Below are 17,345 nucleotides of genomic sequence, written 5' to 3'. Positions count from 1 at the left end.
CCATCTATTTCCTTTATTTCCTGCATTGGCCAAATCATTTACACTCACATCTGAGGAACACTGAGCAAAACCAAAAGTCACCTTCCCCTCCTAACCTGCTCCAGCTGTCTGCAATTACCCAGTCTGGACTTTCACCACTCTATCATTCAAAACCACTCCTTCTTAAATGGTTTGACTCTTCCATGACTGAACAAGAAGGTATGTACAAAATTTGTTAAAGCATTATGTGGGAGGTCATTTGCATCAACATGTGATAACAGCACATTGCATCACATGCCCACAATTAAGCAGGAAAGGCAATTCTCTCACCTGGCATAGAAATCTTTTGGTGGAACAACCTCCTGAAAGAACTGTAGCTGGTACAGATAAAGTCCAATCAAGTGTCCCGCACTGAATATGGCCATTAATACACACAGACAGCTGAATATCAGCGGATCAAATGCTTGGCAACAGGACCACCATGTGCACAGGCCCAAAAACACAAAGAAATAAACAGCTGAGGTCAAAGATGGCACCATCATACCTGTAAAAATAAAAACATGGCGTGTTAGAGAAGTGTGGGAAATATCAGCATTTGTTAAACGTTAAGTTTGAAAAGATGTGTATTAAAAAAATTAATCCAATCAGTTTTCTGCTAATTATTACAATTAGCTCTAAAGACTGCTATTAACTTTAAGACTAGAAAAGAAGGATCTCCTTTTTTTAATTTTTTTTTTTTTTTATTTGTTCAATTCACTTATGCCATATCTCAGCATTTACAACACAACCACTCTCCAGACTTTCCTCTAAGATGGAATTTTCTCTATGCAAATATGTTTCATAAAGCATGGAGAAAAACGGGAAGTGGCTGGAAGGGCAGATAATACTGCCTGAAACCACTGGTGTATGAATTTTAAGCTAAGGTGGCATGATGGATGAACAGTGAAAAGCCACCTCATACACATATTGAAATACCTTGACATATTAAAACAAAACTGATTCATTTATTGAAATTAAGAGATTTACATAAAATCTACAGAATAATCAGTAAATGTTTGATATTTTAAAATTCTTAACTCCTAGAAATGTGTAATTTACATATGACAAATACTCTGCTGTCACACACATGTATATTGTTTTTGCTTTTGCACATGTAGCCCAGTATGCCACTTGAGAAAATATCCACCTGGTGAAGGGGACACTGCTGATAGCTCCTTTTTACACTTAGCAGTGATGAAACCAAATCTATTCATTCACTTTAATATAAATACAAATGTAGGTGTATATATATATACATACACACACAGAATATATATAGTTATTTATAATATGCCCCCCATTCACCGTTTAGTTACAAGAACAACTGTCAAAATCATAAACAGAATGACAGGGCCACACAGTATCAGTACAAAAAAATTAAGCAACTCAGCATATTCCAATACCTGCCAAAGAGTTATTTTAATAAAATCAGCAGCAATTTCTTTTCTCTTAAAAATTTCCATTGTTACTCCCGCAGGTGCCAAAGTGCTGAAAACTCATTTGTTAAACGCATAATCTAATGGGCTCCTGAGGAAATTTTTCAAATACACCAACCTGCTGAACCAAGTAAAATTGTAACAACAACTTTTCCAGTGGTGATTATCATATTGCCAATAAACTCCCTCAGTTTGGATGCTAGGAAGGCAATTCTACGCAGCAGTTTTAATTTCATGGTCTCCTCAAATTCTGCTTCTCCACAGTCGTCATCATCCAGATCTTCTTCATACATCAAGGCATCATCTGGCTCTAATTTTTCTCTTACAGCCTAAAGGAGAAGGAAGGAAAAAAAAGGAATTTGAAACTAAAACCCATGCATATATTATTTAATAATGAAGTCTTCTTACAGTCTTTGACTATGCCAGGTAGTGAGATCTAAGAAAGGTGTACTAAAGCTAGAGATGTACATTGATGGCTCCAACATCAGAATTGTCTCAAAACAAAAGGATGTTAAGGATGGTCTCTGGGAAAGGCTGCATTCCTCCCACATGTGCACAACAGTCTGCTTGCTCATAAACATATGAAATTTGGTTTGATTAGTTCAGCATTCTTAGATAAGCATCTTGCTATCTAATATCTTTTAAACTGCTCTTTGCCTCAAAGGCTTCAGTTATAAGCTCCAACAAAGCAACCCCTGGCTGATATTGCTCAATGGATCTCATTTTCCAAGCCCGTTTTTCATCAACCTTTTCTCTAAATGCAAAACCTGGAATAGGGCAAGTAGGAGTGATCTGGAACAGGGCAACAAGGGCTGAAATGAAAGGACAGAAAACTCATTGGCTACTAAAGGGCAGTTTGGGAGAGAAAAAATGGACTAAGCAGAGGCTTGGGGAGGGAATGAGAAATGTGGAGATCAACTGATGGTGGAAGAAAAGGTGAAAATGTGAGCAGGAGAGACATAGTGAAAGCTTGAGTGATCTACCACAATTTAGCAGGGGTAATGAGACCAGTGACTTAGAACTACACAATGGAAAAAATAAGGAAACGTGGAAAGGCCCCTCATACTTGTGCAGTTTGGATTTGGCAGTGGTCTTCACCATCAAGCCTCCATCGTATCTTGGAGACCAGGAGATACACACAACTATTGAATGATGCAGACTAAATCATCAACCCACAGTGAGAATCTGTAGGATTAGCAAGAGGCCCACACAAAGATACAATTTATGGAAAAATTAGTCATTCATGGAAATGTAGGGGCATATTAAAAAAAAAAAAAAAAAAAAAAAAGAAAAAAAAGTAAGAGTTTTGAGCCAGGTTCTCATTTGGTGTTATATAGAATAGTGTTTTTGGCACTAGCTTAGACTTGTATTAGCTAACACTAGTTCTGGCCAAACTGTATCTCTGTGTGTGAAAGTCAAAAAGAGAGATTATTGGTATTTTTCATCAGAATAGCTGTTTTATATTTATTGGTGACCTTTGGCAGAAAAAAATCCACAATAACAGATAAGACTGCAGTAGGAACAGATGAACTCTCAGCCAACTTAACCAAATTATTCTGTACCATAACATTATGTGGATTTCCAAAAGAACAAAATTCCCTGTAGATGCCCTCACTCCTTCATTTCATATCTAAGTTTGTTGCCAGCTTTCTCCTCTTACTTCAGAGCATTAACATTGTGGTGAATGCCCAGGGAAGCAAACAAGCAAACAAACAAACCCCCAGACAAACCTGCTTATTCTAAAGAGTCTCTGTTTTACAGACAATGAAATATGTAATAAATACAGGAGGGCTGATCTGGGAAATCTTCATTTCTCTTGGATTTATTCAACTATTTCACTAGCAATACATATTTTACATGGGCTATAGTAGAATTTTAATTGCTTTCTAAATGCCACTATTCACCTATACAGCTCTCAAGGTATGAATTATTAGCTCCTTATGTAAAATAATAGAGAGATGGCAGCCCAAATGTGCAGTCATCACATTTCAAGCCATTCAGCACAAAGAGGCATTCTGTCTGTTCATTGCTGCTGCTCATATCTGAGCTCCTATCCCAAGGATAGGAAACATTAAATATTCAGAAAGAACTCTGACAGTAGGCACAGTGATACTTTCTGCCCTAACTTCTGCCAGACCTGTGTCAGTGAGAAAATTAAACAAGGGCAAAAATTACAATCCTTTTTGCTTGTGTCACAAATGCTAGATTAACATGTTGTTCGCCTAGTCCTTTAGGGTGCAATCCTGCTCCTCCTGGACTGGTTCTAGTGCTCTGTGCCTTGAGCTTAACACAACCAGTGAACAGTGGAACCTCCAATAGCATCCATATGCCAAAGAAAGAGAATGAGTGGGACTGATGGGCATTTAAAGGTTATGAAATGGCACGCTTACTAAACATGGATCTGCGTGAAGGAGACCCTGTTTCTTCAGCTTGTGCCTTCAGGTTGCTGAGGACAGTATGCATTAAGACATCAACTCACTTAAAAAGTGTATAGGAATCACTTAAAAATAAACAAATTACTTCATGGAAGGCCATCAGGATTCATCTCTCTTTGAATACTATGTTAAGCATGTAGATAGGATTCATATATTTATTACAGCTTAAAATTGCTGATTTCTGTGAATTATACATAGGCAGGAACAGGAAATAAAAGTCTGAAGAATCACAAAAGAAATTAAAAAAATATTCTCCAAACAAGAAGAAAATGTTCTTGTGGGGAAAATGAAAATAATCAAAATGTTTTTAAGTATAAATTGGAGGAAGACACACAATATCTTCAAACAATAAAATAAAAAGGAGGACACAGAGGTAAAAATAAAACACACAAAAACATTGCAGTAAAAGGTGGGACTTAATACCATTTTCTGTCTCTCATTCCTACCTTCCTTCCTACCCTCAGGTGTAAAATGCCCAAATTCATACTGCTATCTCCTCAAAATGGATCTTTGGATTTTCTGTCATTACTAGGACCATATTTTTTTAACTTTACTAGGCTATTTAATCTTACTTCATTGATCTAAAGAACATTTAGGCTATATTTTGCCTTGAGAGTTAAGCATTAATAATCTAGTCCTGACATGTATGACACAGCACACCCATGGAGAAGCACTAGGGAAGAGGATATTTCTATGGACCAGGGTATAACTGAAGCTGAGAAGGAGGTGATGGTCCAAAGTTTCCATGGACTGAGGCTTATAAACTTTAAGTATAGTTAAAAGCTTCAAAGTCGACAAGTTACCAAAGAAGTTAACGTTTCTTGGTTTTTAGCTTTTATTTAGATATGAAAATATGAATTCCAAGTTCAGAAGAAAATTAAGACGTCACAAACATTCACAGGAAATGCAGAACAACCTACTTCTGGTGTTACTGAAGTCATTGGATGCTGGAAAGAAAACTTCAGCTCTCTGAACCTCAGGAAATACCAAACTGATTTCCCAAGTTTTCCCTCTAAAACTGCAAAAGTCTGTTGGGAGTTGGAGTTCTTCAACTGCTCTCCTCAGTTTAAGACAAGCTGGCAAATTGGATTATCAACAACAACCATAATATGGAGTCCCAGAAGCTTTTTCAGAACAGATGCATGTTGGCTTGCAGCTTTTCAGGACAGCCAGAATTATAAATCATATGGCTGTGCAAGAATTGCCTGGTTTCGTGACACAGTTGATGATTATGTCAGCAAAGACTATGACAGCTAAACAGCTCTAGGTTTGATTTTACTTTCTTTTTTTTAAAAAACACAAATATATCTGTTTTTAACTCACTATCCAGGATGAAAGGCCATTTTCCTTTGCAGAAGTAGATGAAAGGCCATGTTCCAGTGTATGTCAAAAAGACAAACTTTGGATTCTCTACTCTCATATTCACTTCCCTCTAACTGGATCATCTGGGCTGGCTTTCCATTTTCTCACATTGAGCACTTCAAATTGCAGAAGGCAGGCAAACATTGAACAGTTTTCACATTCAACATGGTGATAATGTGCTTGTTGTTTTAACACTTTCTGATGATTAAAAAGCTATACAAGTATGCACTCATCACAGAACACCATTACTCCAGTCAGACTGCTTTGCAAAGCTCCTTTTTACTATGTGGATTAGTCTAAAGCTACAAACCCGTGCTACATAGGCTACAGTTAGAAAAATACTTTTACTTCCATAATAAATTACCTATTATGCAATTACAGGATCCCTGTGGATGTTGATTAAATCAAATAAACTTCTCCATTCAAGGAGTATAGAGCATTTGTGAAGCCATAAACATGTGTTTCCATGACCCTTGCTCTGCAGAGCAGGGCCCCAGGACTTTTTATAAACAAACTAAATGCAGTTTAGGTTTTTTAGCAATCATGTGGAAGTCCCTGGAGTATTTATTGTACAACACTTTTTTAAACTGCCAAATTGAGATAGAGAACAGGCAAGGAAACAGTGCAGCTCCTGTGGCAGCTATGGCAGCTACTATTGTGGCCAGGGCCAGAATGTCCATTAGCTACTTTGGGGGCTGCTTTTTCAACATCCAACTTTTAAATGTTTCATCTGGTACAGTATAAACACTACTGCACAGAGATATCCTCTAGTCCCAGAGTTGTATTTACTAACAGGAAGCCTTAACTCTAACCTAAACTTCATTTTTGCTTCAGAGCAACCCTTGCTTTGTACCTACTTTTAATAGTATTGTGTCTGTAAACACAAATTTTCTCATTTACTGACTTTTTGATTCTAGAGGGGACACAAATGAAACCATTCAAAAATTCAAATACTGACAGCAACAAAATTTAACTGGCCAGAATTATTGCAACTAAGGGGATGCAAGCCTCATAACTCCCACCCCTATGAATACTTTGCATTAATTATTGGGACCCCTCAGGCATGCACTGCTAAGCTCATAAGACTAAGTTCCTATGGGGGTTCAGATGCTTCTTCCTTACACCTGGCTCATAAATATTGTAAAAATAGCCTCTTTTCAGTATTTTGACATTTCCTCCCAGCCAGTATCAGGAAACAGAGAAGAGTGGGAATGCTGCGCTTTTCTAACTGCAGCATTCCAGACCTCAGCACAGATTTCTAACCCCTGCTGCTGATAGCCACACCACATTCTCTCAAGTGGGCTGGACTGTCTCCATGCTGCCCCATAGTTTGTGTGCCCTGGGACTCACAGTCACACCATCCTGCTGACACTGCCTCTTTAAAATTTTGATTCTCTCAAGATATCACCACCTAGAACTACCTCTTTATCTCTAATCAGAGATTTTTATTCCATACCTGTAATAGAGTAACACAGGTACAATTTATTAGACATTAAGTCTGTTAAAGGCATTAGGCCCAAGTTTCTGGACTTCTCATTTCAAAAAGCCCCTGTAATGAACAGCTTGGTTTAGGAATGATCTGAGAAAAGCTACATGATTCAATTATGCCAGCAGAACAACAGAAATAGACTCTCTCGCTCCTCTCACACTTAGTTCACTCGCCTCCATAGTCACTTAGCTACTGCATTCAACCTATCATAACATGACTGAGTTCCCACTAATTTTGCTCTAAGAACCCTCTTGCCCCCTTAAAAAAAGATCTTCAGCCTTTATCTTTAAATACAATATAGTTGCAGCAGTAGGAAGAATTAATTACTTACCTGCTTTTAGAAGCAGCACATACATAAGTGCACATAGAAAAAAAAAATCAAAATAACACAATATTACTTAGACAGACACAGCTGTGAGCACAAAAGCTGGAAAAGAAATTGAGCTGCTACTTCTTTTACCATCAAAGGAACTGCAAGCCCTTAATGTGATATAAATGACTGTAGTTTTAACCTGTGGTCAATACTAAACCATGTTAACATAATCATTTATTGAATTTTCAATTTTGCAAGAAAGCATAGAACTCCACTGCTGTTCTGAAAGCATCAACATGTGAGAAGCCAGTGTCCTTGCTTTTCCTGCCACAAAATAGACTCAAACATTTCCACATAAACAACTCCCACATGGCATTGAACTAGATTCCTACAGAAATGGGGCTGCTTAGCAAGAGCCTTCTTTAAGGTCATCTTGCGTGAGGTACATAGGGTCTACAGAAAGCCAGAGGGGAACATCAGGCTGCCCACACATGGGGTGGGCATGGAGAGGTGGCTGCAGGCTGGAAGAGAAGAAGGAAACTATGACTTCAGAAGAGGACCCTGCTAAATGAGATGAACTAATTAAGTGTGGGACTGCAGTGAACATTTTGGAATGTGTGACATTAATGAGATAGGTGCATCTTGGAATTTAACCAGTTTATTTTCATAATTTGTATTACTCATCTGAATCACTGAAAAGAAAATCCTAAATTAAGTCATATAGATCTTACTGAAAAATTTTATCACTGGTACATCTTAAGTGTGCTAAAGCTTGGATTAAAGACCTACACAGAAAGATAGCTGTAGATCAGAAGTAATGTTCAGTGTGTTGGCAGTATTTTATAGTAATAAATGCCATACACACACCCCCACAGTAAAATCTCCTGTGGGAAAGAGTAGCACATTACAAAAAAAAGGATCAGTTATTTACTGGAAGCACATAGGGACAGAAGCATTTAACGAGTCAAAGGAAATGAAAAATAAATTAATAAAGACAAGCCCAGTTCTGAATCAGGATAACAGGAAGGCAACCCATTCAATCCTGTATACAATAGATATTGTACTGAGAGAACCAGAGATTATTTCACTTCCCAAAGTACCCATCACACCTGAGAAAGCACTGAGTGATTTCAGCACACGGCTCACTGGGTCAATATTGAAATACAGTTTCACATCTTGACTTCAGAAGGTTGTCAGGCACCGAAGCCAAATGCAAGAGAGAGGGGAACTCACAGGCAGAGCTCAGTGGTTTGGCCTGAGACAATTAAACACTTATTTTTTAGTGCAAATGGAAGTGAAGGAAGGGTTGGGTTGTGACTACAAGGCACAATGCAGTTAACTGAGCTAAAGCAGGTATGCACAGCTCCCACGTGGAGTAATTCCTGGCCCAAGAAATACGCATACTGTACCAGTATGCTTCTTGCTAAGAAGGAGAATAAATAGCCCAACCATGGTGCTGTGGTTATTTGCAAACCAAAGTGATTTGGGTACTTCTCCAGTACCACCCTGAAGACCCTCTGACTGCTGGGATGAATTGGAGAATGGGATGTCTAATCTACAAGAGGATCCAAAGTCACTTGTCTTCTGTCTTGCAGAACAACCTATAAAGAAAGATGTGGGTTTTTTTCTCCCAAACTATCAGGGAAATTAATTCAAGAGAATGAAATGTTGAAGCAAAAAGAGCAGAAGAACTAAAAGAAAAAGAACTAAAAACTTTATAATGCAGCTATGAGTATATGCAATATAAATCAGATGTTTTCTAACCACTAGGAGAGCAAAATTACAGAACAGGGTAATTTCTGAAACAATGGGATGAAGGAAAATTGCCCTATTTTTGAGATGGTGCTTCCTACCTTCAGAGGGAATTGTGCGATACAGCTGCCTGCAGTAACAGCAGACTGAATTCCGCAAGCCAAGAGATTTTTCCTACTGCGTTATTCATCACTTAGGCTGTCCAAAGGCAGTAGTATTCCAGGATTTTAATCTGCTGGTTAATAACTCTGTATCTCAAAATTTGGAAGGAAGAACTGTTAGTAAACCCAGTGAAGAGCTGCCACGAGAAGAATTGCATCCTGTCATGTTTCTCCCCAGAACAGGACAGGTGCACTGAAGTTTCCTGCCCAGCAGGCTGACAGCCTTTGGTAACACACAAGGCACTGCACTATGTAACATCATGTAGCTGCAGCCTGCTCTAGTGTAATTACGTATTTGTGTTAAGACTTATCCAAAGACATGTGCATCAAACCAAGGAGCTAACGTAACTTGTAAACTTTTGACCCTTGTTAAGATGAGATGCATTAGAATTGTTACTGAGGGAGGCAGCTGCGTAAGGTCTGGCAAACTTCACCACTACAAACATCACAAGTAAAGAGATAAGGGAGACTCATCTACTCTTTTTTAAACCACAGGAAAAAAAAAATTAAATCCTGTTTATACCATGTTCACAGCACACAAAGACCAAGTGGGTCTGACCAGTTCTCCAGAGGTCAGAACCAGAGAAACATTAATAAACAATTAGAAAAAGTGAGCTTCTGCTGTGCTTAATATGGACAACAAGAAGAAAAGAGATGAGGAGTAATAGAGGCATCATCAGGAAGGTCAAAGAAACCAAAACATTCTAACCCTCTCTAAGAAGTTCTTTTTCCACAATATTTCCCACAGTAGCAATAATTTTCTATCTCAGAAGAGAAGCAAATATTGAAAGAGGAGTTGCATATGGGAAGAAGATGTTTAGAGAAATCAGGGCCAAAGCATCCCATGTCAATTACAGCTAATCAAGTCAAGTGAATGTTTGATACTGGTAAAATCAAATTATATTAAGACACAAACACAAAGCAATAAATCACCTAAGAAGAAACATACCCATCAAAGGTTTCAAGAAAAATGGGATGCTCCTGTGGACAGAGTCATGGGCATCACTGCAAACTGCTTAAGGCAGGTTATATCTGAAGGCAAGAAGAATGAAACTGCAAAGACGGGGACATCAGACCTTTCTCAGAGCTGTTCTCTTCTCTTACGCAGGACATGCAGTAGGTGATATGCTGGTAGAATTACTCAGTCCTAAATCTCTGAACCTAATAATCAATGTCATAATATTATCATTTAAACCAACACTAACACCTTGCCTGAAATGCTGAGGAACTGAAAATCTCTGTAGCTCAAAAGAATATTGCAGAACTATAGATTTTTCAGAAAAAAGAGGTAATTAAAATGACAAAAGAAATTAAGAAAAACCCCCAGAGATTGCTTAGCTTTAAAAGGTCAAATATAGAAGATAATAAATACATTTGATTTCCCTTATATCATCTCACTCTAATTTATAACATGTAATACAAGGACCTTCCATAAAATTAAAAAGTGTTAAATTCAAAATAAAATCAAAATACACTTACTAAATTGTGGAAGTCCTTGCTTCATGACACCACTGAAGCCAAGAAATTAATGAGGTTTTAAAAGAGTCTGGATAATTATATGTTTAACAAGATTATTCAGAGCAGCTATAATTATAAACAACTTGGTTTTGGAAGGGATTTGAAACCACATGTTTTAGGATTAAAGTCATTCTCACACTAGGAGAGATCAGAATAAACTGTAACATTGCAAAGGGGTATTCTCTTACTGTTGTTTTTGCCCAGCAGATACCAGCTACCTTCAGGATAAGTATAAATGGGTCTAAATGTGTAATTCCTGCGCTAGAAAGTCCTCAGACAAGGCATGGAACATGGGAACAGTTCTCAGAGCCTGTCTGTTCTGTCCTGTATGGAATGTTCTGCAGTTACCCTTGGGGACCTGGACCAAGCGAGAGCTCTCAATGCCCTACGTGCTCAAGGTAGGAGGAAGGCAAACAGCCTGCCACTGTTTAGAAGGACAAAGCTAGGGAACCAAGCATTTTACTGCTTGTGTGTGCCAAGGGACACAGGAGCCAAGACACAGATGAAGTAATAGACTTGAGGACACAAACCAAGTTCGTGGCCAAAGTGAGAACTATGCTGGACCTCCTGATTCCAGCCCAGTATCTTGACTCCCGGCGAAGCTCTCCTCACATTCTTCTCAAACTTTAGTTTATTTGAAAAAAAAAAATAATAAAAAAAAATCCTCTATTTCCTTTTTCTTTTCCATTTTTTCCTGCCTTTTGAGATCCCAAACAAATCTCTGACTTTTGCAGAAAAGAAGATGGGCAGAAGCTTTGGAACCAAGCTTGCCCCAGATTATGAGACAAAGCAAGAACCTAATGGTCCTACTTGCTTTCTAGGACATTGTGCATGAGAAACAAGCTTCAATGGGCAAGGCAGTGAGTGCCTTGGGAGGAAGTTGCATTGATGACTACAACAGGTTTTTTTTTTTCAGTTGAGATCAACACCTCTTCTAAAGTTTAACTTGTGCAATTGTAGAAGGATTTTCCTTCCTGCCACTGTCACTTAAAACATCAAGCAATCATCCACAGTCTCAAGAAAAAGCTACTTCCTTTCTAATACCTATCAGACTGTATATATTGTATCTGCATTTTGGCACATAAACTCCCATCTGCTCCAAATAAAAAATGTCGTACTTTCAGCTGCAGCTGCGAGTTAACTGTTGTTTCTTATTTTCTTCCACCTTTCACACCTTGTGACTGGCATTATGCTTTTCGGCATTTGCAACCCAGGCCTGTCTCCAGTAGTATTCACCTGCTTTAAATTTTCTGAGCCCTAATAAAAAGGGCCTGCAGACACGTTTGGTCCAAGTGTGCAACCATTTAGGGGTGGTAATGAGTTGGACTGCAGCCTGGTATCTGGCAGACCTTCCTAGTCCATGACTCACTGTTAATTAAAACCACACTCTTTGCTTATTCCTGGGATAGCGTTACTTACAAATAATTGAGAGTCTCACTGCCTTAGAGCTTCCTCCCCCAGTTCTGTTCTGTAGAATAAACTTTTCTGGTGGAGATCTGTTTCCCTTAAAGCTGGATGCAGCGTAATGGAGAAAGACATAAATTTTTCAATGAACCCTTGTTGTTCTTAATTTGGATTCTGATACGTTTTCTTGGTTTGAATTGCCTATCAATCCACAAGCAATATGATCCATCATGGCTGGTTTCTCGAGGCTACTGCCGTGCCAAAATACAGCACACAAACTATTGCTCAACTGGAAGCATTTTTACAGCATGCCCATGTATCAACTGAAATGTGATGGGCTCACACAGACCTTTGAAAAAGTCAATTTAGCAGTATTAAACCAATTATTTAACAGGTTTTCCTATACAAAAATATTAGAAGGAGAAAATAGATTAACCTTTATTTTTTAATTAAGCCTATTTTGATAGTATTTCACTCTCCTGCAAAGCAGAGATGTGGGAATCATTCAATGTAAATAATTTAATGCAATAAGCTAAAGCAGCAAGACACTGCTTTGGCTTGGAAGTGCTGATTTCTTGATTTATAGAACCATCCATGGCTAGGCATCTATCAACCTGAAAATTACCTCTCTAAAGGCTCTACTAAGGCTGTTTAAATCAACTGATGCATTCTTAACGAAATCTTCAACCACAAATTTCTGAGGACTAGTGGCAGGAACTCTCAGCAGGAGCTCTTCAACTTGAGAATTGGCTACAGGACTGGTCAAACAAACCCAGGACTATTTCCCTTGGAGGTACAGTACCAATCTCAGCATTTTTCCTGGAGTGTCTTTTTGTAGGACAGCTGTTGCTGCAAGTCAGTTTGTGTCTTCTAATCCAATGGAATTACAGCATCAGTAATGAGCTGCACCAACATAGTACCACAGGCATCAGTCAGCTCCTGAAGAATCCAAAGAACTGGCCACTTACTAAGTCTTCCCTTTTCCAGTCTACTCTACCAAGAAAGAATTGAAAATTACATGAAACCTACATAGTTTGGATTCATTTTTGACCGTGCCAACGTTCTCCCAAATTCAGACATCCAGTGGCCTGATCTGCATATGCATTAAGTTCCTTACAGTCAGCCCTGAGAAATACTTATTTCTAGCAGATTCATCTGTTTCTGCCTCCTTCTCCTACTAGCAGTTATGTTCAGACAGCTGAAAGAGAAAACTGAGGTGTGGAAAAATATGTTTAATTGGTATTTGATTTTCCACTCTCCAGTTCATTCAGTCTTTAAACAGACAGCAGATTACTGTGTTGCAGGTTCATCAACCTAGCTGTGAAGGGCAGAATTCCTTAAAGTATTTGGGATACCCTCACATAACAGAAAATATTATCCCTTTTTTAAAAAAATGTCTCTGATAGAGCTTTGGGTGTCACTAGATCCAAACACAGCTGCTATGTTCACTAAATACTCTGCAATGCATGCAGTTTCCAAAACACAAATAATATTCACTGGGTTTTGATGTGAAGAAGAACAACATATTTACACATATTTCTATTTGCCCAGTATTCATATTTCTCTGAAGTCAGAGTTTTCTTCTCTCCCTCCTTCCTCCCTTGTGGAATACTCTTTCCTTGGAATTGAGGTAGCCAGTCCTGGACCAGCCCAATGAAAAGCTGCCCTCTGCCATGCAATTAGTGCTTGTTGGCTCAGCTTTTTCCTTGCACTGGAGGGAAATGACTGCTGAACCCTGCCTGGGAGCCAGCACCCATCCTCTCCAAGACACTGAGCTCCCTTTGACCCAGACTCCAGCCTCAGGCTCACCTCTGAACCAAAGAAAAAGTGAATATCTAAACATCATCATCTGGTTTCAGAGGAAGAAAACTATGCCCATCTTTCTTCTGAGTTGCTGCCATCAGATTACTCCTGTTTTGTGCTTATGAATACCTTCTTTTCAGAAGATCAAGAGCACCAAAGAAGTCTGTTGGAAATTACTTTGGTAAAATAAAATTCATTTAAGACAAGAGCTGAACACAAACCATGCTAATAAGCCACAGTTCTTCCTTTTCTGGGTATAGCCCACGGTTCTAGCCTGCTGCAAAATCCATTTTGCACAGTTTCAACGATAAAGCAGATTTAAAGCTGATAAAACCAAGTTCCAGGAGACACAAAGCTTTGCATACGCACATCAAACCCTACATATCCTCCAATGTGCAGTTAAAACACTGCAACCTTCAGGCAATCCTCAGCTGCCAGGAATTCCAACTGCAAATGAGTATAAAGCACAGTCCTGATATTGATCTCTCATGTGCTAGAAACTTGACCAGCTTCTGGCACTGCCACAATCCAGACAACCAGGCAACATGAAGAGAGGCCTCTTTTTACTCTATATACTGGCACCAAAATGGGCAACTGATCCCCCTAAGTATTTCACCCACTTCAAAGTTCAATTTCTATTTGAAATGAGCAAGTTGAAATCATCTCCCCTAAAAGTGGTGTTCTGAGAGTAAAGAAAAAACATTCACCCTATATGTAAAAGAAGACAGAAAATGAGCCCCAAGCCATGCTAGACAGTCTGATAAAAAACATGTTAAGATTAGTAGTAGGAATTTCTCTGCACCCTGGCCTGAATTCCCACTGTGACTTTTTATATTATAAAATTGTTTTCCTCTTTCTGTGGATTTTTCTGCATTTGATATCTCTGCTACTCTTCTCCCCACTAGTAAAACACACAGCAAACACATCAACACTTCCCGTTAAGTCATTCCCCCAAATCATTCTCAATCTGGCTCAGTATGACCAAAGTTTTAGGTAACCCCTTCCATGAATTTAGTACACATTCTCTCTTCTGTTCTTTAAAAGTAATTTCTGATAATCACTCAGATGCTTCTGTTATACCTGGATAACGAATTTGGAAATAGGAATGCTATCTAAGAAACTGAGAACAATATGTAGCAGAATAACCTTGTCAGACTTAACCAGGAGCTCTGATGAAGAAAAACTTGTGCTAGACTCTTGTGATTGTTTCTTGACTCAAAATGATTTGAAAAATCCTGTAGGATATCTACCACTTTTCATATTCTGTTTTGTGTTCTCAACATAATAACTTTAGATTTTTCCAATTTAAAACCAATCATTTCATTTCCTGAAAGAAAGTTTACTTCTTAACGTAGCCAGCCCTCATGAAACCATTTCAGAACACAGGAATGTCAAAGCTCACTAAAAGCCATACAGATAGAAATGTGTATTTGATACCATCTCCTCATTTTCAAACTGCATGTTCCACTGTGCTGCATCCTCCGTTACTGGCTTCTGAAACATGTTGCGGCAGATGAGCCATATTGTCAGACTAGCAATGAACATCCCAATATCTGGTACAAATAGTCTGATCACGTTCCCAGCATCTGCTCCTTTCACACTGTATGGGACGAAAAAAAAACAACAAAAAACAAAGAAACATTTGTTACTTCTCATGACATTTTCAACTGGAACAGAAAGTAAGCTCAAGGCAAAGAAAAATCCCCAAACCCCCAGTAATAAATCTTTGCAATATGGGAAATATGAAGATGATCAAGGAACTCTAGACAGACAGATACTTTTGCTCTCGAGAAGTACAGAATAAGTGATTATTTGTTGGGAGCTTCCACACTTATATTTTAGTGATATTTAGTATTTTGATTAACCCAATTCTGAATCAATTTTTTTGAGAACAATACAGGAATATCCTCCAAATTCAACAAGAAAGGTTTCAGCTGAGTACCTAGGAAATCCATCTATATGAAGCACAATCCTTTTTTCAGCATTCCTTGCAAAGACAACAAGATCCAGGTCCACCAAAGATGAAGGTGTCCACCCTTAAGTATGCCCTAATCCTTCTTCCTGGCACACAGAGGAATAACCAGAAAGCCTTTAACATTTTATCATGCTTTATTATGTTAACTGTTAATACATTTTATTCAACAGACTACCCTATTACATTTTTGGGTATTTAAGTACAAATATTTAAATGCTAATTAATGTGTTCAATCCCTGCCAAGGAAGACTTTCTTCTCCTCTGAAAGATCTGTAAGGCATGACCATTTTTATGTAGGAAAAAATTGCACTGTATCTTTGTGCAGATTTAATTGCTTATGCTAGGAAATACAACTTTCTGGATTTGGATGTGGTGTTTGAATTTGGTTCACTGTTAAAAAGAAGAGCCTGGATTTAGGTTTAGTGGCACACAACAAACAGTTTATTAAGCTGCTGAATGCACATATTAAACTCTCAGCTATTAATGAGAGGATATAATTGTAATTATTTGAAAGGCTTTTTAATTGTGCAGCTCCAATTTTATTTTTTTGTAGGGCTTTATGTCTGTAATCAGTTCTGAGGACAGGTGAGGCATCTGTGTAGTTCCTTAGGCATAGATAAGAGCAACAGCAGCTCACAGCCTGCACTGGTAGAAAACCTAGTAGGTTGTTTTACAGATGCAAAGAAAGAGGTCACCTCTGGCCTTTCCTCATGGCAGCGTTGAAGCCTAAAATAAACTGTTTGTGAAGCAGTTACCTGCAACTGCTGTGATTAAATGCAGGCCCAGAGTATCAAAAAAGTCTCTAATGTGATTACAATACAACCACTGTCGAGAACCGTGTGGGTCTGCTCATACACTCACGATCAAATCCAACATTTCCATCACTGCTGCTGACCCAGCTTTTCCACTGATGTGTATCTTGCAAAATAACATATGCTTAAAGTGGGAATAAGGTAAGTGATCATAAAGCTAGCTTTAATGTTTGTTTCAACAGCTTAACCTTGAATCGTCATGCACTGTATGGCAGCTAAATAGCTTGAAAATATTTTGCTAACAGCTTTCAATTGTTCTGAAACAGAGAAAAAGAATTAAGTAATTGAAAGTCTTGCAAAAGAGTTAAATGGCAAAGTCCTTGCTGGACTGCTTGCTTGTTTCTTGTGCCACTGGGACCAGCACAGCATGATGTAGACTCAACTGGCCTAGGAGAGCATGTCCTCTCTGGTTAACATTACAGAAAACCCAGGCTTGACATGAGCCCCCCATTCATTTTGCAGTACTGTGGCTCTTAATGTCACTGAAGCTTAGCCCAGGCTGCACTTCAGGAGGAAGAGGTAAAAAGTACATGTTTAATGAATCTTTTTCCCAACAACAGAGCACATGGGTTTCACAATAATGTTAATGAATTTTTTTTCAATAATCCTGATCACTATGCTGAAACAGGCCTCTTAAACTGGTTTTGCTAAATATCTGGCCAAAAAAAAAAAAGAAATCTGAATTATTGATTCTGAAAGTTTCACCTGAGTATTTTTTCAAAACAATTGAAATACACCCTCAATCCAGAATTAATTAGTATCAGAACAAGAGAAATTTGCTAGGCTCACATTGAAAATTGGGTCAGATTACTTCTACGTAACACTTCTGTAAGTGATTTTTTTTTCTTTACACAGATCAGGAGTCTT

At 38.4% G+C, this 17,345-nt stretch overlaps 1 protein-coding gene across 1 annotated transcript in view; it reads right to left on the bottom strand.

Moving 5' to 3' along the window:
- PIEZO2 (piezo type mechanosensitive ion channel component 2) overlaps window positions 1-17,345 on the bottom strand; it is a 287,977-nt gene that overhangs the window by 115,753 nt on the left and 154,879 nt on the right. Inside the window, exons 5-7 of the mRNA XM_058833220.1 lie at window positions 15,129-15,291; window positions 1,573-1,783; window positions 310-523 (exon numbers count right to left, since the gene is read on the bottom strand). Coding sequence (XP_058689203.1) covers window positions 310-523; window positions 1,573-1,783; window positions 15,129-15,291 — 588 coding nt within the window. The remainder of the gene's footprint in view (window positions 1-309; window positions 524-1,572; window positions 1,784-15,128; window positions 15,292-17,345) is intronic.

The sequence above is a fragment of the Poecile atricapillus genome, chromosome 2 (assembly GCF_030490865.1).
Source record: "Poecile atricapillus isolate bPoeAtr1 chromosome 2, bPoeAtr1.hap1, whole genome shotgun sequence".
In the NCBI taxonomy this organism is placed as follows: Eukaryota; Metazoa; Chordata; class Aves; order Passeriformes; family Paridae; genus Poecile; species Poecile atricapillus.
This window is presented reverse-complemented; position numbering and strand designations above follow the sequence as displayed.